Raw genomic sequence first — 23,280 nt, 5'->3', positions numbered from 1 at the left:
TAACTTTATATGGTGGTTTTATTTTGGAATTGCAAAGGACCTTTTATGTACCAAGTTTCTCACGAAACTTGATTTCAGTTTCTAGACTTGTACCGTTTGGATATTCCTTTCATTTTTCAGAAACATCTTTCAGTTTGATTTATAAATCTGAATGTGTTGGGAATGGTATCTTGTCTGATGGTCTTTATTGTATATTCTTACAAAATGATACCGCTCATAATTCATTACATGTCCAAACTGGCATTAAGAGATGTGTTGTAAAAGAGGATTCCTCTACATTGTGGCACCGGAGATTAGGTCATATCTCCATAGATAGAATCAAAAGATTGGTGAATGATGGGGTACTTAGTACTCTAGATTTTACTGACTTTGAGACTTGTGTGGACTGCATTAAGGGTAAGCAGACTAATAAGTCAAAGAGAGGTGCTACTAGGAGTTCCACCATACTAGAGATCATACATACTGATATATGTAGTCTTGACATGGACTCTCATGGTCAGAAATACTTCATCTCTTTCATAGATGATTTCTCACGATACATGTATCTCTACATACTTCATAATAAACATGAAGCTTTAGATGCCTTTAAAGTCTTCAAGGCAGAAGTAGAGAAACAATATGGTAAACAAATTAAGATTGTGAGATCAGATAGAGGTGGAGAATATTATGGTAGATACTTGGAAGATGGACAATCACCTGGGCCATTTGCGAAGTTTCTTCAAGAGCATGGGATTGTTGCCCAATACACCATGCCTGGTTCTCCAGACCAAAATGGTGTAGCAGAAAGAAGAAACCGAACTTTATTGGACATGGTGAGGAGTATGCTTAGCAGCTCAAAACTTCCTAAGTTCTTGTGGACTGAAGCACTTAAGACAGCAGTGTATATATTAAACCGAGTTCCAACCAAGGCTGTCCCAAAGACGCCATTTGAGTTATTGAAAGGTTGGAAACCGAGTTTGCGACATATGCGCGTTTGGGGATGCTCGTCTGAAGTGAGAATTTATAATCCACAGGACAAGAAACTGGACCCAAGGACTATTAGTGGGTATTTCATTGGATATGCTGAAAAGTCTAAGGGGTACAGATTTTACTGTCCATCTCACAGCATTAGGATTGTGGAATCAAGAAATGCTAAATTTCTTGAATATGACTTGGTCAGTGGGAGCGATCAATTTAGAAACATAGTTTCTGATATTGATCATACAAAGTCTCAACCTTCCACTTTAAGCGATAGATTGTTTATTGTTCATAACACCCCTCAAGTACAAACGGGTGTTGAACGAACAATCGATGAAGTTCAACCAGTCATTGAAGTTCCACAAGTTGTTGACAACATTCCAGTAGACCAAGTTGATTAGGAGTTGCCTAACACTTCTGAACAACAAGTTGAACCTCATACTTCCTCGGAAGATATTGGTGCAACCTTAAGAAGGTCTGCTCGAACTAAGAGGTCAGCAATTCCTAGTGATTATGTAGTGTATCTACAGGAATGTGACTACAATATAGGAGCCGAAAATGATCCCGAATCTTTTTCACAAGCCATGAGTTGTAAAGAATCAGAATTGTGGTACAATGCCATGAAGGATGAGATGAGTTCCATGAAGTGCAACGATGTTTGGGACCTTGTTGAGTTGCCTAATGGTGCAAAAACCATTGGTTGTAAATGGGTTTTTAAGACAAAGAAAGACTCATTAGGCAACATTGAGAGATACAAGGCCAGACTTGTTGCAAAGGGGTTCACTCAAAAAGAAGGAATCGATTACACGGAAACCTTTTCTCCTGTATCTAAAAAGGATTCCTTGCGCATTATATTGGCATTAGTAGCCCACTTTGATTTAGAATTGCAACAAATGGATGTGAAAACAGCATTTCTTAATGGAGAGCTAGAAGAGGAGGTTTACATGAAACAACCTGAAGGATTCCCCTCTAGTGATGGTGAGCAATTGGTTTGTAAGCTTGAGAAATCCATATACGGTTTGAAACAAGCATCCCGCCAATGGTATTTAAAATTCCATAACATAATTTCTTCATTTGGTTTTGAAGAAAATGTTATGGATCAATGCATATACCTTAAGGTCAGTGGGAGTAAAGTTTGTTTTCTTGTTTTATATGTGGATGACATCTTACTTGCAACCAATGATAAGGGTTTACTTCATGAGGTAAAACAATTTCTCTCTAAAAATTTTGACATGAAGGATATGGGTGAGGCATCTTATGTCATTGGCATTAAGATCCATAGAGACAGATTTAAAGGTATCTTAGGTTTGTCTCAAGAAACCTATATCAATAAAGTTTTAGAGAGATTTCGGATGAAGAATTGTTCACCTAGTGTTTCTCCTATAGTGAAGGGTGATAGGTTCAATCTGGACCAATGCCCGAAAAACGATCTTGAGAGGGAACAAATGAAGAACATTCCATACGCTTCTGCAGTTGGAAGTCTGATGTATGCTCAGGTCTGCACAAGGCCTGACATTGCATTTGCTGTTGGAATGTTAGGACGATATCAGAGTAACCCAGGTATAGACCACTGGAAAGCTGCAAAGAAAGTGATGAGATATCTTCAAGGAACCAAAGATTACAAGCTTATGTACAGACGGACAAGCAATTTAGAGGTTGTTGGCTACTCAGATTCAGACTTTGCTGGTTGTGTTGATTCACGTAAATCAACATCTGGATACATTTTTATATTGGCCGGTGGAGCTATATCTTGGAGGAGCGTTAAGCAGACCATGACTGCTACTTCTACTATGGAAGCTGAGTTCATATCTTGTTTTGAGGCTACTTCACATGGTGTATGGCTTAAGAGTTTCATTTCCGGGCTTAGAGTTATGGATTCAATATCTAGGCCATTGAGTATATATTGCGACAATTCAGCTGCAGTCTTTATGGCGAAGAACAATAAAAGTGGAAGTCGAAGCAAACACATCGACATTAAGTATCTAGCCATAAGAGAATGTATTAAAGAAAAGAAAGTGGTTATTGAGCACATTAGCACTGAATTGATGATCGCTGATCCTTTGACTAAGGGCATGCCACCATTGAAATTCAAGGATCATGTAGTGAACATGGGACTTAGTTCCCTTATGTAGTTTCTATTGTACAAACTCTTATTATGATGTTTTCTCATATTGATGCGCATTTTTATTTAATTTTGAGAAAATTCAACTTCATTGGACCAAGAATGAACATAGGGTTTATTCATTAAGTAATATTGCCACATAAAGTATAATGTTAAGAAATGAGTACACTGTAATACATGGAAGGTAACACTCGTTAAATAGAGGACTTATCGCCATGATTCATGTATTTGTTACTTAATGGAACAATTGATGGACTGAATTAGGACATTAGGTTAAAGGTGTGGACCAAGTGGGAGAATGTAAACTGAATACACGTTCACACGTTCTCACTTCATGAGGTGGTCCAACACTTTGACCACGTCCTCCACCATCTCACTTCCGCTGCGGTTAAGGAGCCAACAACTGCTCAACGTGGTGGCAAGAACAACGTGGTATGATGGAAGCCACGGATATAAAGATTTTAAAAGGAAAATGGTCCCGAACTCGTCTGCTATTATCTTCAGAAACACCATCTAAAAAAGGGAGATTAGAGTTTGGAAATCAAGTTTTTTTTAAACCGACTACAATGACGGGAGGTAAGTAGACTATTCTTAGTCTTTTCCAGTTTTGATTCATATTGCAAATCCATTAGAATCATATATATATATATATATATATATATATATATATATATATATATATATATATATATATATAGCATGTAAACAAATTACATTCAAAGCTCTATCTCTCCTTCTGGATGGTGTAGTTTCTGAAAATTTTCAGCAGCATGAGAGAGGAGCTCGGGACCAAGACGGATATTTAAAATACAAAGAAAACATGGCTTCCCATCAAAGCCACGTTTCTCTGATTTGCCACACGATGAGCAGTTGAGAGAAACGTGCTCCTTAATAGCAGCTGCATGATGAAGGACGTGGCCAAGTGTTGGACCACTTCAGGCAGCGGAACGTGGGTGATTTGATAACATTCTCCCACTTGGTCCACACTTTTAACCTCATGTCCTATCTTAGATCATCATTTTTCCGCATTAAGTAACAAATATATGAATCATGGCGATAAGTCCTCTATATAACGAGTGTTATCTTCCATGTATTACAATGTATTCATTTCTTAACATTTTACTTTATGTGGCAATATTACTTAATGAATAAACCCTATGTTCATTCTTGGTCCAATGAAGTTGAATTTTCTCAAAATTAAATAAAGGTGCACATCAATATGAGAAAACATCATAATAAGAGTTTGTACAATAAAAACTACATAAGGGAACTAAGTCCCATGTTCATTACATGATCCTTGAATTTCAACGGTGGCATGCCCTTAGTCAAAGGATCAGCGATCATCAATTCAGTGCTAATGTGCTCAATAACCACTTTCTTTTCTTTAACACGTTCTCTTATGGCTAGATACTTAATGTCGATGTGCTTGCTTCGACTTCCACTTTTATTATTCTTTGCCATAAAGACTGCAGCTGAATTGTCGCAATATATACTCAATGGCCTAGATATTGAATCCATAACTCTAAGCCCGGAAATGAAACTCTTAAGCCATACACCATGTGAAGTAGCCTCAAAACAAGATATGAACTCAGCTTCCATAGTAGAAGTAGCAGTCATGGTCTGCTTAACGCTCCTCCAAGATATAGCTCCACCGGCCAATATAAAAATGTATCCAGATGTTGATTTACGTGAATCAACACAACCAGCGAAGTCTGAATCTGAGTAGCCAACTACCTCTAAATTGCTTGTTCGTCTGTACATAAGCTTGTAATCTTTGGTTCCTTGAAGATATCTCATCACTTTCTTTGCAGCTTTCCAGTGGTCTATACCTGGGTTACTTTGATATCGTCCTAACATTCCAACAGCAAATGCAATGTCAGGCCTTGTGCAGACCTGAGCATACATCAGACTTCCAACTGCAGAAGCGTATGGAATGTTCTTCATTTGTTCCCTTTCAAGATCGTTTTTCGGGCATTGGTCCAGATTGAACCTATCACCCTTCACTATAGGAGAAACACTAGGTGAACAATTCTTCATCCGAAATCTCTCTAAAACTTTATTGATATAGGTTTCTTGAGACAAACCTAAGATACCTTTAAATCTGTCTCTATGGATCTTAATGCCAATGACATAAGATGCCTCACCCATATCCTTCATGTCGAAATTTTTAGAGAGGAATTGTTTCACCTCATGAAGTAAACCCTTATCATTGGTTGCAAGTAAGATGTCATCCACGTATAAAACAAGAAAACAAACTTTACTCCCACTGACCTTAAGGTATATGCATTGATCCATAACATTTTCAACAAAACCAAATGAAGAAATTATGTTATGGAATTTTAAATACCATTGGCGGGATGCTTGTTTCAAACCGTATATGGATTTCTTAAGCTTACAAACCAATTGCTCACCATCACTAGAGGGGAATCCTTCAGGTTGTTTCATGTAAACCTCCTCCTCTAGCTCTCCATTAAGAAATGCTGTTTTCACATCCATTTGTTGCAATTCCAAATCAAAGTGGGCTACTAATGCCAATATAATGCGTAAGGAATCTTTCTTAGATACAGGAGAAAAGGTTTCCGTGTAATCGATTCCTTCTTTCTGAGTGAACCCCTTTGCAACAAGTCTAGCCTTGTATCTCTCAATGTTGCCTGATGAGTCTTTCTTTGTCTTAAAAACCCATTTACAACCAATGGTTTTTACACCATTAGGCAACTCAACAAGGTCCCAAACATCTTGCACCTCATGGAACTCATCTCATCCTTCATGGCATTGTACCACAATTCTGATTCTTTGCAACTCATGGCTTGTGAAAATGATTCGGGATCATTTTCGGCTCCTATATTATAGTCAGATTCTTGTAGATACACTACATAATCACTAGGAATTGCTGACCTCTTAGTTCGAGCAGACCTTCTTAAGGTTGCACCAATACTTCCGAGGAAGTATGAGGTTCAACTTGCTGTTCAGAAGTGTTAGGCAACTCCTGATCAACTTGGTCTACTGGAATATTGTCAACAATTTGTGGAACTTCAATGACTGGTTGAACTTCATTGATTGTTCGTTCAACACCCGTTTGTACTTGAGGGGTGTTATGAACAATAAACAATCTATCGCTTGAAGTGGAAGGTTGAGACTCTGTATGATCAATATCAGAAACTATGTTTCTAAATTGATCGCTCCCACTGACCAAGTCATATTCAAGAAATTTAGCATTTCTTGATTCCACAATCCTAGTGCTGTGAGATGGACAGTAAAATCTGTACCCCTTAGACTTTTCAGCATATCCAATGAAATACCCACTAATAGTCCTTGGGTCCAGTTTCTTCTCCTGTGGATTATGAATTCTCACTTCAGACAAGCATCCCCAAATGCGCATATGTCGCAAACTCGGTTTCCAACCTTTCAATAACTCAAATGGCGTCTTTGGGACAGCCTTGGTTGGAACTCGGTTTAATATATACATAGCTGTCTTAAGTGCTTCAGTCCACAAGAATTTAGGAAGTTTTGAGCTGCTAAGCATACTCCTCACCATGTCCAATAAAGTTCGGTTTCTTCTTTCTGCTACACCATTTTGGTCTGGAGAACCAGGCATGGTGTATTGGGCAACAATCCCATGCTCTTGAAGAAACTTCGCAAATGGCCCAGGTGATTGTCCATCTTCCAAGTATCTACCATAATATTCTCCACCTCTATCTGATCTCACGATCTTAATTTGTTTACCATATTGTTTCTCTACTTCTGCCTTGAAAACTTTAAAGGCATCTAAAGCTTCATTTTTATTATGAAGATGTAGAGATACATGTATCGTGAGAAATCATCTATGAAAGAGATGAAGTATTTCTGACCATGAGAGTCCATGTCAAGACTACATATATCAGTATGTATGATCTCTAGTATGGTGGAACTCCTAGTAGCACCTCTCTTTGACTTATTAGTCTGCTTACCCTTAATGCAGTCCACACAAGTCTCAAAGTCAGTAAAATCTAGAGTACTAAGTACCCCATCATTCACCAATCTTTTGATTCTATCTATGGAGATATGACCTAATCTCCGGTGCCACAATGTAGAGGAATCCTCTTTTACAACACATCTCTTAATGCCAGTTTGGACATGTAATGAATTATGAGCGGTATCATTTTGTAAGAATATACAATAAAGACCATCAGACAAGATACCATTCCCAACACATTCAGATTTATAAATCAAACTGAAAGATGTTTCTGAAAAATGAAAGGAATATCCAAACGGTACAAGTCTAGAAACTGAAATCAAGTTTCGTGAGAAACTTGGTACATAAAAGGTCCTTTGCAATTCCAAAATAAAACCACCATATAAAGTTAAATAACATGTCCCTATTGCTTCCACATGCGAGCCCATCTTGTTTCCGGATAAGATGAATTGCTCACTTGTCACTGGCTTCCTTAGGTTTTGCATACCCTGCAAGGAATTTGAAATGTGGATTGTAGATCCAGAATCAATCCACCATGTGTTAGTGTTTACATTAACCATATTAGATTCATAACAAACAAATGAGGTAGGGTTACCTTTCTTCTCAAGCCAATTTGAAATTCAGACATTTCTTCTTCACGTGTCCTTTCTTTTTACAGAAAAAACACTTTTCGTCTTTCTTAATGTCAGATTTAGGAGGAATTTGTTGCTTCCCTTTCTGACTAGCTTGAGATTTACCTTTCTTTCCTTTCCTTTGCGTCACCAGCATGGCACTTTCTCCCTGTTCCATCATTAACCTTCCTTCCTCTTGAACACACATGGTCATCAATTCATTGATAGACCACTTATCCTTATGTGTGTTGTAAGAGATTTTGAAAGGTCCATACTGAGGTGGAAGAGTGTTAAGGATAAAGTGCACCAAGAAAGATTCAGACATTTCTACCTCGAGTTTCTTCAATTGAGCCACAATGTCCCTCATCTCCATGATATGTTCACGCACACCTCTTATAGCGGTGAGCTTCAAGGATGTGAACTTCATAATTAGGGTGCTTGCCAAGGCTTTATCTGAAGTGACGAATTGCTCGTCAATAGCCTTTAGCAATTCACGAACATTTTCATGTTGCTCGATTGAACCACGTATACCAGCACTGATTTTTGTCTTAATGTACATCACGCTAAGGCGATTAGATTTCTCCCAGCGTTCGTACAACAAAATTTGTTCAGGTGTGCTGGTATCAGTGATCTTATGTGGTTCATCTTTCCTTATGCATAGTCTATGTCCATGCACCCTAATTGAAGAAGAATTCTCTCCTTCCATATCTTAAAGTTATCTCCTCTAAGTTCGGGAACCTCACAACGAATATCAGATATGCTAGGTAAAACTGCACAAAAGGATTACAAGCTTATTAAAAATTTGAGGCTTTAATATAAATTCATGCTTTACCAATGTAGAACATGCTTAAAATTGAATCTAATTTTATTAAAAATTGCCTATGGGCTAAATCTTTAATTCGATCAGATTAATTATCTTTATGATAGACTTTATCAAACTATTGAATTATGAAATTTATTATGAATATAGTTTGATATTTTCTGTCTATAATCTTTATGATAAACCTATTAAATTAATTATTCCTAACTCCTGTGGGTAAATTAGGAAAAATTAAATTTAATATTTTATCCTAATTAATTATATAAACATAATGAAAACCCTGTGGGGTAATTTATCATATTTATATAGTTAATTACAATTAATGTCCATAATGTGATCCAGATTTACTTAATATATAATTTTTATATAATTAAGGTCGCTGTGGCTATTCCTTAATTATTAAAAAATTATATGGTTCACTAGACATTAAGATTATATGATATATATATTTAATATATCTTATACAATTTAGATAAAATTTGCATGCATCAATAGCTACAACTTTTAATTTATCTAACTCAAATTTAGGCTACATTTTTACACATACAAGCATATAAATTAAAATAAATAATTTAATTTGCATGTATAAAAATCACACATAATTTAGAATAATTTAAAAGGAATTCATATTATGAAAGGGTGCCTAAATCCATATAAAAAACAATTAATTCAAATCCAATAAAATAATTCAAACCGGGCCATTAGAACCTAAACTGACCCAAATACCATATTTAACCCATGACCCAATACACAAAGACCTTTAATAATTTTATTGGGTCACTGCACATGTAATAAGCCTAATGGGCCCAATTACATTTTAATTCCCATGGCCCAATTTCTTTAGTGGGCTTCATTGGAAACCCAATCTGACTTAGGTTCTCCATCCACTTAATATCACAAACCATCTTCCTAATTTTCAGCCGTGGACTACTTCATCCCCAACAGCACCATGCATGCCGCGGCCAACGGGACGGGCTGCATCCTTTCCAGTAGGGATGTGATCGTCGCCACAATTGGGACGGGCTGCATCCACCGGAGTGCAGCCCGACTCCCTCTCTCGCTGGTGAAAAACACATCATCAGCATATAGATACTACACCTGCAGTGGCGCTTGGATAGCGCCTGAATGGCGCTCGTAACAGGGACTTGCAGCGGCAAAGATCAGCGCTTGAATGGCGCTGAAATGAGTGCCTAAATGATGCTGGAATGAGTGCCTGAATGGCGCTCAGAATGGGGCTGAATGATGCTCAGAATGGGCGCCTGAATGGCGTTCGGAAATGGCGCTTGCAGCCCCTTTGACCAGCACCAGCAGCGGCGTTTTAATGTCGCTTGAATGTGGGGCCTGTAGTGGCTGAAACTGCAGCCCCAACAGCACCGGAAATGCGCTTTTGGAATGCCTTAAAATGACGCCTAAATGGCGGCAATGATCAGTGCCATGAAGGCCTGTGATCTGTAGTGGCAAGGCTGAAGCTATTTGTCTTTTTAATAGCATGATCAATTCATAGATTTATGGGTATTTCATTTTTAAAACATTATCAACTTATGGATGTTTCTGTATAATTGTATCTTACAACCAAAAGAGAAACCATAAACTCCAGCAAAATAAATATCAAGGCAGAGATAAGAATTTTCAATGCTCTGATACCAAATGTAAGCAATTCATAATGCATATAGAATGTAACTTATGCCATACTTACCTCCAGCCATTGTTGGGTTGCAAGTCTTTGGTTTCCAAAGCTCTATCTCTCCTTCTGGATGGTGTAGTTTCTGAAAATTTTCAGCAGCATGAGAGAGGAGCTCGGGACCAAGACGGATATTTAAAATACAAAGAAAACATGGCTTCCCATCAAAGCCACGTTTCTCTGATTTGCCACACGATGAGCAGTTGAGAGAAACGTGCTCCTTAATAGCAGCTGCATGATGAAGGACGTGGCCAAGTGTTGGACCACTTCAGGCAGCGGAACGTGGGTGATTTGATAACATCAGATGGATACAAGATCCAAGAATATTCCTCAGATACACACAGAAAAGCTAAGAAAAGCTAGATCACTCTTAATCCAGTTTCATATGCAGAGCAAGGTGTGGATTATTCATTGCACAGTCACAATAATACAAGGAAAACCAACCATAATGAACAGATGGTCTAGTACACGCACCTGAAAAAAGCTTCCGACGAGACTAGCTATGTGTCCAGATATTCTACTTCATTCCCTGTCTCTGTAGCCTCCTTCTTCCAGAAAACTCTCACTCTCTGGTTCTCTCTCAGAAAAATGGAAAACTCTGTGTCCCCCTTTTTCTCTGGCTTCCCTCTCAAGCAAACTTTTTCTAACCCTCCCCCCCCTCAAAATATCTCTAGCTAGCACCCCAAAAAGCACCCTCTCTGCCAAAGGATTCCTCTCTCTCTCATCCGCTCCTCCTCTGAAAAATCAGCAACCAAATCCCCGCCCTTTCAGACAACAGCCTGCTGCCTATAACCGAAAACACGATCGCCTTGATTCTTCTTGACAAGTGTCACATTCCCATAGCATCTCCCATCCACTATTGTGATTCCCTAGTAGCCAACCAGGAATCAACACGTGGCCCTATGAGATTGTGACACTTGGCAAACAGAGGCTGCAAAAAAGTGAGCCCCAAATGGGGGTCTACACTTACCTATTTGCTTTTTACCATGTTGTGCTTTATTTTCAAAATAATTTTCTTGAGTTTTTCAAAAACCATCCTTAAAAATAGCTTTTTTCGTTTATTTTCTCAAATGTTCATATGATTTCACGTAATTTCAATTATCTCTTAAAAATACATTAAAATAATTAACATCTTAAAATTGATCTAAAATTACCTTATTAAAAAAAATCAAAAATTAGTTTTTTATTAAAAATTTATCATGCCAATTTTATACAAATATTTATATAGAAATAAGATTTGAGTTCTATTATCCTACTCTAATTCAAGATCGTACTTTAATTCAAACTAATAATAAATAAATAAATATTAATATTTAAATTAAAAGATAAATATTAACTTTCTCTAATAAATAGTTCTCTAATAAACCTTGTTCTAAAATGTATTTTTATTAATATAATTTTAATTTTAAGTCAATTAAATAATTATTTTTACCAATATCGATATTAAATTTTAATTATTAATATAACATTAAAAACATATTTTTATTTTTCTTTTCTTAGAGTTTTTTTCATTCATTTTTATTCAATAAATCAAAATTAATGTTTATTAAGAGTTCATATTTATCTAATTTTACGTAAATGGTAACTAATGAATTAAAATTGCAGGCTTTGTAAAAATTAAAGAATTGATATTAGTTATATAATGAAAAGGGAAAGAAAAAATAATGGAAAAAAAAACAAATAATAGGAAACTTAAAAAATAAAGAGTATTTCGCAAATTATGAGTGTTAATTATGCAAAGTTACTGACTAGATAGCAAAATTAACGATTGATTTTCATGCACTTTCTTTTTAAAAAATTAAAATTTAAAATTTTATGTAAAAATTCTTTTTAAAATACATTTTTTAATCCAATTTTAAAAACGGCTACCTTATCAATATAATTTTTTTAAGTTTTTATATTTTATATAGGATTTATTATCACTTTTTGTTTTTAAAAGATAAAAAATAACATCCAAACCTTAAACAATTTTATAATATATATATATATATATATATATAGACATATAATATCAAATTATTTAATCAAACATAAAAGTAATAAAAAAATAAATTTAATTCATTAAAGAAATGAAAGATATGTTAGAATAAAGAAGAAAAAATTAATATGTAATCTCAATAAAATTTTAATTTGTTCGAATAACTAATGTAAATGAGAGATGAAAATTTTTGTTCAATAATTATCTATAATCTAATAATTAAGTATTTTAAAAAATTAAATTTAATTGATTGAAGAATTGAATGATATATTTGGATAAGAGGAAAAAATTAATAATAAATATTAAATAAATTTTATTTATTTTTACAAAACACAATCAAATAGAATTCAAAATACTTCAAATTTGTTATTAAAAAAAAAAAAAACCTAATTTTTTAGGAGAGTTGCAAAAAGAGCCTAACCGTACTCCGTCTAGTTCTGAATTCGAAATCCGAAAAACCATTATACTCTATGATGATCTCCTACCAAAATCAAACTTCTTTCCGTACATATCATGAATAAACCAGACTCCATGGTCGAGATTGAGAAACAATATCGGTGCATTATGGGCAGCGAAAACCAAGTTTTTGAGCAGGCGCTGGTCATGTTCCCGGACGAGACGTCAGACCGCTGGCAGAAGGTCGCCGATCATGTGAACGGAAGGCAGCTGGACCGCTGCCAGGTCTCCGATCCTGAGAAAGGAAGGGAGCCGTGTCAGTTGAATCTGCAGGTTCTGTGGCCGCCGATGACGTCACGGTCTACGGTTAGGCTTGGTCGGCCTCCGACGATGTTTGAGACCATAACTCCGGGCCGCGAGGTTCAGATGAAGAAGCAAAAGTTGGAGGTCGTCACAGGGGAGCTGAATGCCCAATTTGAGAGGTTTATTTATTATATAATTATCTTACATTTATTTTGTTTTACAAAGGGACGAGAATGAAGAAAAGCCCCTTCTCCAACCCAAACAAACCCTAGTTATGGAAAAAATACTTTTCAATATTATATATATAATAGTTTCTTTGATTAATTTTTTTTTTATTCGTCACTTTATTTGTTTTTTTATTTAATTATTGCAGATTGTTTTCAATGAGGGGGAGTACACCAAGCTATACCACCAATAGAGATGATATCGATGAATTTTCTTCCAAAACTTCCCAAATCAACATTACCTCCATGGAATGAAGAATAAAATACAACATTTTAACTTTATATTTGTCACTCTTTTTCTTCCATTATTGCTATTGGACTATTTCTACATTGGGTAGTACATATAGTATTTTTTTTTCTATTATTGTATTTTTTATTTTGTTGAAAATTATGGTGACGTTATATTGAAAAAAAATGTGTTGCCTTTTTCATTTTGTCATATCCATATATATAGACTTGATAACATTTTTCAATTGTCATCATTGAAGTAATTGAATTCATGGAATAAGAGTATGTTAACTTCTTGTAGTTTAGATATAAATCAATGGATTATTCTTAAATTATTTAGAAAATAATTTTCAAAAGTTTGCTAATTACTCCTAAATTTTTAAGATTTTTAAAATTTTATCAAAATATTTTTTATTGAAAATGTTTTTAGTGTAAAATTATTTTTGAAAAAAATAATTGTTTGACAAAATTTATGAAACAATTTTAAAAATCTAAAAAAACACTTATAGGGTGATTTTCCAAAAAAAAAAAAAAACACTTCAAGAACAACACTTTAAGTTAATACTACCACATGCACTTTTATTTTATTTTGAAGATATGTTATTTTTTTAAGCAAATTTTAGATAATTTGAATTATTCTTTTAGAGTGTTTTGAATGGAGTAAACTTTTAATTTAAAAAATGTTTTTGAATAAAAATAAGATATTTGACAAAATTTAAGAAAGACTTTTATAAATCTAAAAGTCACTTATAATGTTGAAAAATCATTTATAGTGTTTTTTGAAAAAATATTTTCAAATAAAATACTTCAATTAAATTATAAAATAAACTAAGAGATTTATAAAAACAAATCAAGACAAGTAGCATTAATAATATTTTTGCATTATATTTGTGAAATCTTGAGCTAACAAGACTATACCACAACTTTAATTATCTAAACTAGTCTTTATTACTTTGTTTTCGTCATTTATTCTAAATAGCACACTAAATTATATGCATTAAATTATCTTATAATAACAAAATAGTATATTTACTTATGTGGGTACTTTAAATTATATATGTTTATATATCATTATCATTATCATTGTCGTTATCATCACCATTATATTTGAAATCATAGTAACATAATTTTATGGATTGAAAGAATGAGTTTACCTTATATTATTGAAAATTATTTTTTTTAAATATGAAATTTTCATATATTAAAAAAAAATTTAATACCTAAATTTTTTTAAAATTATTATTTTTTAGGCAAGTTTTTAAGAATTATTGTATTTTGCATACAAACTATTTTTTTTTTTCAAAAAATAGAGATTAGGAATTAAACTTTGTTTGAAAACCGAAATATCAAAAACAGTTTTCTTGATAAATGCACTCAAGTATTTCTTAGCATACTATATGAAAAAAAAAACTTAAAAACACCTTAAGATTATTTTAAAAAGCAACCCGTTTTCACAACCAATTTTTAATATAAAAAATTACTAAGTATATTCTCTAAATATAAAAATTGTGTGATAAACTTATTAAATTGAGTAATTAATAATGAACATTTAAAATTATAATTTCATATTTACTTTTTTTAAATTTCACTATCCCTATAAAATAATTTCAATTAAAAGATTTTTTTTATTATTATTACAAGTTTATATGATAGGATAATAACAAAAAAAAAAATAGAATTCTTAAATTGAAAGTAAATAATAATAATAATAAAACCTAAATTGCCAATACAATATACCTAAAACGACGTCGTATCACTGTCCTCATGGCACGACCTTCCTTCTCGACGAATCTGAATCCCGCCAATAGAAAAAAGGGCCCTAACCGTCCGTTTGGTTGCTGAGAAAACCTTGAGGCAAATAAACGAAAGTTTCTATTCAGTAAAGCCTTGAACGATCAACAACGGAGAAAAACCCAGGAAATGGAAAATCCCAACTCCCTTTTCCTGTCGCTTTCCACAGTTTTCCCGACAAGCAATCAGCACTTTGATCAATTCAGGCGACAAAAACTAAGTTGTTATCATATTCAATCCAAGAAAAAGACACACCATATCCTAGATTTCTCCATCACATTTGAATTATTCCTCCTTAACCATCACTTGCATCGATTATAAGCTTCAATTCCACAGAGTGCAGTTTCAATTCTCTGATATCAGTACTATTGGCTTTGTGAGAGTTCTCACTCTTCCATGGATGATTGCAGATGTTCTTCACCGCCTTCCAAGGTAATCACTTACTTCCCTTTTTTTCTCGCAATTCTATAATCTGAAGTTTGAATTATTGTGTTAATTTGGCTGTTTGTTTCCATTGCTAATTTTTATTAACAAATTTTCCCAAGTACGGACATGGCAGTTATGAAGATTGTAAGATTAGTTTGGAAGAAGAATATAGTGATTAGTTCAAATAGAAATATAGTCTCAAAGTGAGGATGCAAGCACAAGGAATCACCTCATGTTTGGTTCCACGGAAATAAGATCAGGAAAAGAGAGAAAATGTTTATCTTAGTAATAGTATTTAGTAGCAAATTTTACCACCAATCTTCACTTGTTTGTCTGTGTTTTTTAAGATTAGAGGATAAAAATTGTTAATTTGTTAGTGAATATAGATATAGAGTTGTTCAAAATAGAAATTAATTTGGATGCAATCAAAATCACCATTTGTTTTCATACCAAGCAAAATGGGGGAAGGGAGAACTCCAAAACAAAGAAGTAACTAAAGGCTAATTGCATTCTTTATAATAGAAAACTAGGTGACAAGGGGCCTGAAATTGAGACTCCAACTATGTGAAAATAAATAACAGTATATTAGAAAATAAAAAGTGAGGAAGGAATTGTCTTTTAAGTTCTCTCCCTATCCGAAGTAGGATATCACGATCACCCTTCTCCCCTATGCAAACAAGACTTCTTCGTTGTGTCTCATGAGATTACAAGTCACTGGACTAGACAAACACACAATCACCCTCCTCTCCTATGCAAACACAATGTCCTCGTCGTGTCTTATGGGAATGTGAATTGTAGGATTGGATAAACACCCTTTGTTGTCTAGGTCCCGAGACAAACACGACATCCATGTTGTGTCCCATGGGTTTACGGGTTAAAAGACTAGGTAGACACTCCTTGAGGAATCAGACGGAGTTAGGGATTGGTTCTGATACAGTTTTGTAGTCACTTTAAAATATATTTATACAATTAAGAGGAACTCATTACATATATTAATTTCACTTTTCAACAGAGGATGCAAGCATGAGGGATTAACTCTACATGTTTGTTTCTATTGAAAACAAATTGGCAAATTTTACTATAAAACTTCACTTAATGGCACTGTATTTCTTAAGATTTCATAATTGTTGACTTATTAGTGAATACAGATGTGGTGTTATTCAAAATAGAAATAAGATCTCATCTTTCACAGAGAACCTGAGAAATTGACTTGTTCCATTTGTTTTGATGGAATGTAAAGCCAGAAAAGAGATCAAATGCTTCCTTACTAACAGTTTTTTGTAGAAAATTTTATGAACATATGTGAGAATGATTATTCTGTAATTTTTAAGATGAATTTATAAAAATTTGAGTGAATATGGTGTTATTCAAAGTAGAAATGAAGTTCCACTTTTCAACAGATGATGCAACCGCAAACCATGGACTCAGAAGGACCGTATCGGCTTCTCCACTGCTCTAGTAAGTGTGAAAAGGCAGGTGTGATACAAGAGTTGGAGAAAGGAGTAGAAGCCAACCTGGCTGACTATGATAAAAGAACAGCACTCCATTTAGCAGCCTGTGAAGGCTGTGAAGAAATTGTTGTCTTACTTCTTGAGAAAGGAGCTGATGCAAACCCCATTGATCGTTGGGGTCGCACTGTAAGTTTTGTTTATACGATTTTATCCTTGATATTTATTCCATTGGCATTCTGAGGTGTTGAACAAGTATTTTGTAGCAGAAACTTCTGCCACCAGTCTGACATGATGTTGGATCTGCATATATTTGTCAATAATTGCATCAGGGTTGTGCTAAAATTGCTGGTGGTGGCAATCACATGGCAAGGCAATCCAGAAATCTCCGAGGAACTTTACTACTTTAATTTTGTTTTGCTTTGTTTTTTTTCTGCTCACAATTAATTATTGTGCTGAGTTGGTCCCTTCCATGCATCACTAGCTACTATATCCTAATCACTGACGATATCATATTATACATAGCGTCAGCACTTCCTTGTCACTTGAGGTGCTATTCAAATAATTTCATAAGGGCCGAGTATCTCCCAATTATTTTTGCAATGTTATCTTTCACTCCAATATGCCTATGCAGATTGCTGCAGATTATTCCTGTTAGCCTTGCTGTTATGCAATCACCTTAAAGGATATTCTTGTTGGAATTATTATGTTCTTTTCCCTGTAGAACATAATTGAATGTAACCCACATATTGATATGATTGTTTTGCAGCCACTTTCAGATGCTCGTAGCTTTGGTCATGAGAAGATATGTGAGATACTGGAGGCTCAGGGTGGAATAGATCCGGTATATACGTTTTTAACGTGTAATAATGTGAAGTTTTTACTAACACTAAGTAAGGAAACAGTTGCTTTCTTTTATATACATGATTTGCTTTGGTCTTGATACTTTCAAATAACTAATGTGTACTTGTACATGACACTTATCAATCATATTTGTTCCCAATCATGAATAATTGGTTATGAAACCATGCAAATATAAATTATTCCTAAATGATAAAAAAAAAAAATTCACAGAGTCGTCAACTACACAAATACTACTGCTGCCAAGTTAAAAAGTCTTTATCTTACTAAAAAAAAGAATTTGATGACAGATGGATGTGGGGAGGGCTTTTGTATTTGTGTTGGATATTCCTTTTTGCTTCTTTGACGGATTGAATTGACCTTTACATCGAAAATGTGGGTGGCTAAACCACAACCTTCATATCCCTTAGTTTTTAAGAAGTGAAAGGTCATAGATAAGAAACATAAGCATATTTACCGTTATCAGTTTCATGTCACAGTGTCAATGAATACAATATTCTACTAGGTTGCTGATTTGGATGCTTTTTTAGTCAGCCCCTCTTAAATAATTCTTCCAAAGTCAAAATTTCAGTAAGTTTAAGGTTTTCATGTCCTATATACCATATAAAACACTCATGTGTCTGGGGCCTCCTTTTACTATATGCAACGAGTTAGCTTTTTAATTATTTAAGTTGTCTACTGATCTGTGCCTTTTGGCTTCAGATAACATTTACAAAGAAGTAATGAAAAACTAATTGCTTGGTAGCAGCTCAAATTCCTTAAACTAGAAAATCAAGGAAAGAGGGTGTGAAAAGTATTGGAGAACTCCAACTACGTGAAAATAGATCATAATAATTTGAAAATTAAAAGGTGATGAAGGAATTGTCAATTAGGTTATCATTTTGTGCATATCACACATTAACTCCTTGAGCCTCTAAAGCTTCCAGACATTTTTCTTCAGGGTTCTTTATGCAAGCCCCTATGTTTAAGTTTCGCAATTTCTCTGCATCTGAGTGATGTCACACACTGATTCTGACACTGTTCTTGTTTATATGCTTTGTTATGGTGTGTCTTGCATATTATCTGATTAGTTATTTTAAATTCATCTAAATTAACTGTGTACTTTTTGTCCTCCTCCTGTTCAGGTGGGGCTTGACTCTAAGATTCCATGCTATGAAATTGATTATGCTGAGGTGGACATGGATGAAGCAACTCTTATTGGAGAAGTAATTTCTCTTTATTTCATTTTCTTCAGACAAATATTTACAGTCAGGACAGCTTACACCCATTTTAGACTACTAATTTTAGGCAAAACAAGCTCCTTTGAAATATTTAACCCTTTCTACCTTTAACCTGTCTATTTATTCTATTATTATATACTTGGTCTGCACTAAAAATATGTAGCATGGAAGCAGGGAGCATATGGTGAAGTTTATTTAGTGAGGTGGCGTGAAACAGAAGTTGCTGCAAATATAATTTATTCCTCCATTTCATCAGATCCAAGGGTGAAGTGAGTTTCTCCATCTTATGATGTGACTTGCTATTGATTTATGAAGCCCGTTGACACTTGCTTCTCATATTAAAGAGCGGGTTGGTGTTACTAACTTTGTAGTCTTCTTAGTGTCAACAGATGGAAAGAGAATCTAAGACTAGGAAAATGACATGCATGCATTCAACTAGAAAAACTACAATACAATTAGTTTTGATGTTAACTCTGTTGTTTTACATGGCAATTTGTATACAAATAAAGTATCATATAGACTTCTAGTTGTAATACTGCATAGCATTCATCTATTCCAAGATCATCAAGCAAGACTGACAATGCTAGTTACTTTCACCTTTTCATTTACCATGTTCTGAAATCATCACCAAATTCAAGCCTATGGAAAACCTTTCTTAATTATGTTATATTTTGTACCCCTAACTTTGATTGTTTTACAGGAATACCTTTTTGAGGGAACTAGGTTTATGGCAGAAGCTGTGCCACCCTAATATAGTGCAGTTCCTTGGTTTTACAAAGCACTCTGATCGCCTTATTTTCCTCACTGAGTATCTTCGAAATGTGAGATTTTCATAATTGGTTTTGAGTTTTTTTTTTTTTTTTGTATTTCCACTCTCTGATCTTTCCATTGACTTAAATGGTTAGGGAAGTTTGTATGATATTTTGAGAAAGAAAGGAAGACTTGATCCACCAGTAGTTGTGGCCTATGCTTTAGATATTGCAAGGTACATTTTATGGGTTTTCTTTCCTGAAGGTTGTGTGTACCAATTCTAGTTTTGATACAAGCTGTAGTTTCTTCTGGAAGCATTCTAATGAGACATGCTCTTTCCCTATGAAGCAGTGCCATTCAATTTAACATTGCTTGTTTTCCTTTATAATAAACATAAATCTAGGTGTTCTTTGGGTTTTCCGTGCTGTTCTCTCATCTTCGATTGATCCGTCATCTGAATAAGCATAATCTTAAACGGGATTTACATACGAGGCATTTGAATGTAGATCCCCATGCATTCTGACTCATTCACAACACAGACTGAGGTGCTTGTCTCATTTTGTTCTCTCTGGAATACTATCCTGGCTTCTCATGACACAGATATTAATTTGGATTGTTTTAACTTACTGTTGATGGGATCCTTGATAGTATTTTCTTTTAATGTTTGTTTGCTTTTTATTTTATTTTAGTTTAATTTTAACAGATACATATCAGATCTTGAATTTCCTATTGTGAAATAAATATGGATTGTTAGTGAATATGATTAAACATCTCCTACATTGATTCTGAACTATGCATCTGTTCAGATAATATCGTGAGCATCTTCCACTAATGCTGGCTTCTTTAACTTTTCCTTTCCTTGTTTCCCCTTGCAAAAAACACCTTTAATTTTCTACTGAAATTACAAGCAACTATAATAATTTTACTTCAGAGCTCTTTATTGTATTTAAAGTTATTCCTACTCAATTAACATGTATCCCTCTAGTGCCTCATTCACTTGTAACTCCTCTGATGAACTTATTCTTTGCAAACTCTGCAGAGGGATGAATCATCTTCACCAGCTTAAACCACATTCTATAATTCACCGGGATTTGACTCCAAGGTATTGCAACTTGAATTTTGTGTTAAAAGTCTATTTTGAGGGCATTAAAATGGTGGGTTTGGTCAGAAATCCAACTATCTTCCAATACAATACCAGAGAAAGAATGTCTCACAGTCCTTTCATCTCTCTCACAGAAATGTGTTACAAGATGAAGCAGGGCACCTTAAGGTTACAGTCTCCAGTCTATGCAAAATTGCTCAGGAAAAAGATGCAGTTGGTTACAAAATGACTGGAGGAACAGGTTCATGTAAGATTTTCCATCTTACTGAAAGTCAAACATTTTTTTGAATTTGAAAAAATTCTCAGACAATTTTATGACATTTTCAGATCGTTACATGGCACCTGAGGTTTATCGCCGAGAATCATATGGGAAGAGTATTGATGTCTTCTCCTTTGCTGTAATAGTACATGAGGTAAAACTAAATGAAAAAAATAAGGGGTTGTAGTAACTGTTATGTAAAACAGTTTTCTTATTCAAAAAACATATTTGGTAAAATTTTGATTGAAAATAATTTTTTGATAATTTGTTTTAACCTTTTTTGAAACAAATTTAAAAAATTTTCAAGTGTTTTTTTTATTATAAGAAACAATTGAAAAATGGAGAATACTTTAAAGGTTTTTGTATTTTATATAAATACATGCATGGTACTTTCACAAAAAATGACTTGAGAAAACTACTTTTCATATTTAAATTTCCAAATAGAATTTTGTTCCTGAAAATAATTAAAAAATATTTTTAAGAACTATTATCAAAAAATGTTTTCTTTAAGAATTGTTTAGAAAACGTTATCAAACAAAACCCTAATTTTCTTTTTGGGTTTAGAATTGAACTGGAACTTTTGAGATTTGCAGATAAATTTTTGCACCAACTCATCATGAAATGCGCATTTTCTGTAGTGACCATCTTGAATTGTTTAGAAAGTTTTCATTGTGGGATAAGTTTGATCATCAGTATCTCAAAAATGGTTATGGGTGTTGCCTACAGATGTTCCATGGGAAAACATCAAAGAGAGCAGAAAACCCAGAGTATGTTGCAGAAAAGCAAGCATATGAAGATTCCCGGCCTCCTTTCTCCTCATATGTATACCCTAGACCCATCAAGACGTAAGCAACTGAATTTTCATTAGCTGCTTTCCTCAACTATGATAGGTTAAAAATTCACAAAAATTAGCCACAATGTTGTATAGGTGAGTAACCCATGTATTGGAATATAGGACTGTTTGGAAATTGTTCTTGAAAATAGTTTTCTATTCTAAAGAATAGAAAACGGTTTTTTAACTTAGAAAATGGGTTTGTCAAAAAACAATTTTGTATGAATTTGTTAAGAAAATAAGTCATTTTTTAGAACAAATTTAAATTGTTTTCAGTTGTTTTTTTGTAAAACGTTTTAAACAATTGGGAGAATACTTTGGGAACTTTTTTATTGTAAAGGTGTTCAGTACCTTAAATGGATAAAAAGGTGAAAAATTTTGTTTTTGAAAATAATTATGAACTGTTTTTGAATACAGTAGTCAAAAACTGTTTTCTTAGAACTGTCTTCGAAAGTATTGTCAAACATGCCCTGATTCTTCTTTCATGTAAGAGTAACCGTGATTTATGTGACTTAGGCTTCTCAGAAACTGCTGGCACAAGAATCCAGAAGTGCGGCCTACATTTGAAGCCATAATTTTGGAGCTAGAGGAAATACAAGTGAGTATGCTAGATAAGAAAGCAGCTTGCCATGATTGTGATATCTTATGACTTATGAGAAAGATTCAGCTTGCTCTGGCTTTAGTACGAATCGTTTCCTTTCAGTTGAGTTTGTTTTCCCTTTATGGAATGTATTTTCCTTATTCATTCTAGTTTGTTAAAAATGGATTTCCCCTACTCTTATATGTATATATACTTAAAGATCAATCACATGAATACCATGTAAATGGTTATGTATTCTTCATAATGGTTACACTATTATATCTCTACTAGCCTGGTTTGGCTTCTCTTAAACAACGGTCTAAGGCTATGTTGGTTCCCGGACAAATCTGAGGTGAAATAAGAAGAAAATGAAGAAAAATAAAAAATAAATTGAAAGTCAATAAATTATGGTTATATGTTTTTTTCGAATACATTTCACTTATTTTAATTCTTATATATATATATATTAAATAATTTTTAAACTTATAAGTTTTTGATAAATTTTAATTATATTTGATTTTTTTTTTCATATTTTATTTCTTTAAACCGAACATAGCACAAATGAAGATGTACGACATCAAATTAGTAGTTATGCTAGCTCAGACATAAACCTTGGGTGCTAGCTATAAACTTCTTGTGCTAGGTATGAAAGCTGAATTGTAACTTCATCATGTTGAATTAAACTTCAAAGGTTATATGAGATGACTCCTCTCAACTTGGGACGAGTCATAGGACTAAG

At 34.0% G+C, this 23,280-nt stretch overlaps 2 protein-coding genes across 2 annotated transcripts; both read left to right on the top strand.

Moving 5' to 3' along the window:
• Positions 1-12,542: 12,542 nt before the first annotated feature.
• Positions 12,543-13,384, top strand: LOC117932717. The gene is made up of 2 exons (XM_034854009.1): positions 12,543-12,999; positions 13,194-13,384. Exons 1-2 carry the CDS (start codon positions 12,635-12,637, stop codon positions 13,297-13,299), a joined length of 471 nt encoding a protein of 156 aa, XP_034709900.1. The 5' UTR covers positions 12,543-12,634; the 3' UTR covers positions 13,300-13,384.
• Positions 13,385-15,083: 1,699 nt separating this feature from the next.
• On the top strand, positions 15,084-22,826 carry LOC117931835 (integrin-linked protein kinase 1-like). The gene is made up of 12 exons (XM_034852907.1): positions 15,084-15,495; positions 16,890-17,126; positions 17,707-17,781; positions 18,923-19,003; positions 19,193-19,287; positions 19,719-19,839; positions 19,924-20,003; positions 20,808-20,870; positions 21,005-21,117; positions 21,198-21,283; positions 21,856-21,974; positions 22,478-22,826. The coding sequence occupies exons 1-12, from the start codon at positions 15,460-15,462 to the stop codon at positions 22,608-22,610; spliced, it is 1,239 nt and encodes a 412-aa protein (XP_034708798.1). The 5' UTR covers positions 15,084-15,459; the 3' UTR covers positions 22,611-22,826.
• The last annotated feature ends 454 nt before the right edge of the window (positions 22,827-23,280 follow it).

The sequence above is a fragment of the Vitis riparia genome, chromosome 15, assembly GCF_004353265.1.
Source record: "Vitis riparia cultivar Riparia Gloire de Montpellier isolate 1030 chromosome 15, EGFV_Vit.rip_1.0, whole genome shotgun sequence".
Lineage (NCBI taxonomy): Eukaryota > Viridiplantae > Streptophyta > Magnoliopsida > Vitales > Vitaceae > Vitis > Vitis riparia.
This window is presented reverse-complemented; position numbering and strand designations above follow the sequence as displayed.

Bases quoted from the DNA above. Each gene is read 5' to 3' on its own strand.
- LOC117932717 (XM_034854009.1), top strand. From the start codon at position 12,635: ATGAATAAACCAGACTCCATGGTCGAGATTGAGAAACAATATCGGTGC. The intron at 13,000-13,193 runs GTTTATTTATTA...TAATTATTGCAG, and splicing joins CTGAATGCCCAATTTGAGAG to ATTGTTTTCAATGAGGGGGA.
- LOC117931835 (XM_034852907.1), top strand. From the start codon at position 15,460: ATGGATGATTGCAGATGTTCTTCACCGCCTTCCAAG. The intron at 19,840-19,923 runs GTGAGATTTTCA...TTAAATGGTTAG, and splicing joins TCACTGAGTATCTTCGAAAT to GGAAGTTTGTATGATATTTT. The intron at 21,284-21,855 runs GTAAAACTAAAT...TGTTGCCTACAG, and splicing joins TTGCTGTAATAGTACATGAG to ATGTTCCATGGGAAAACATC.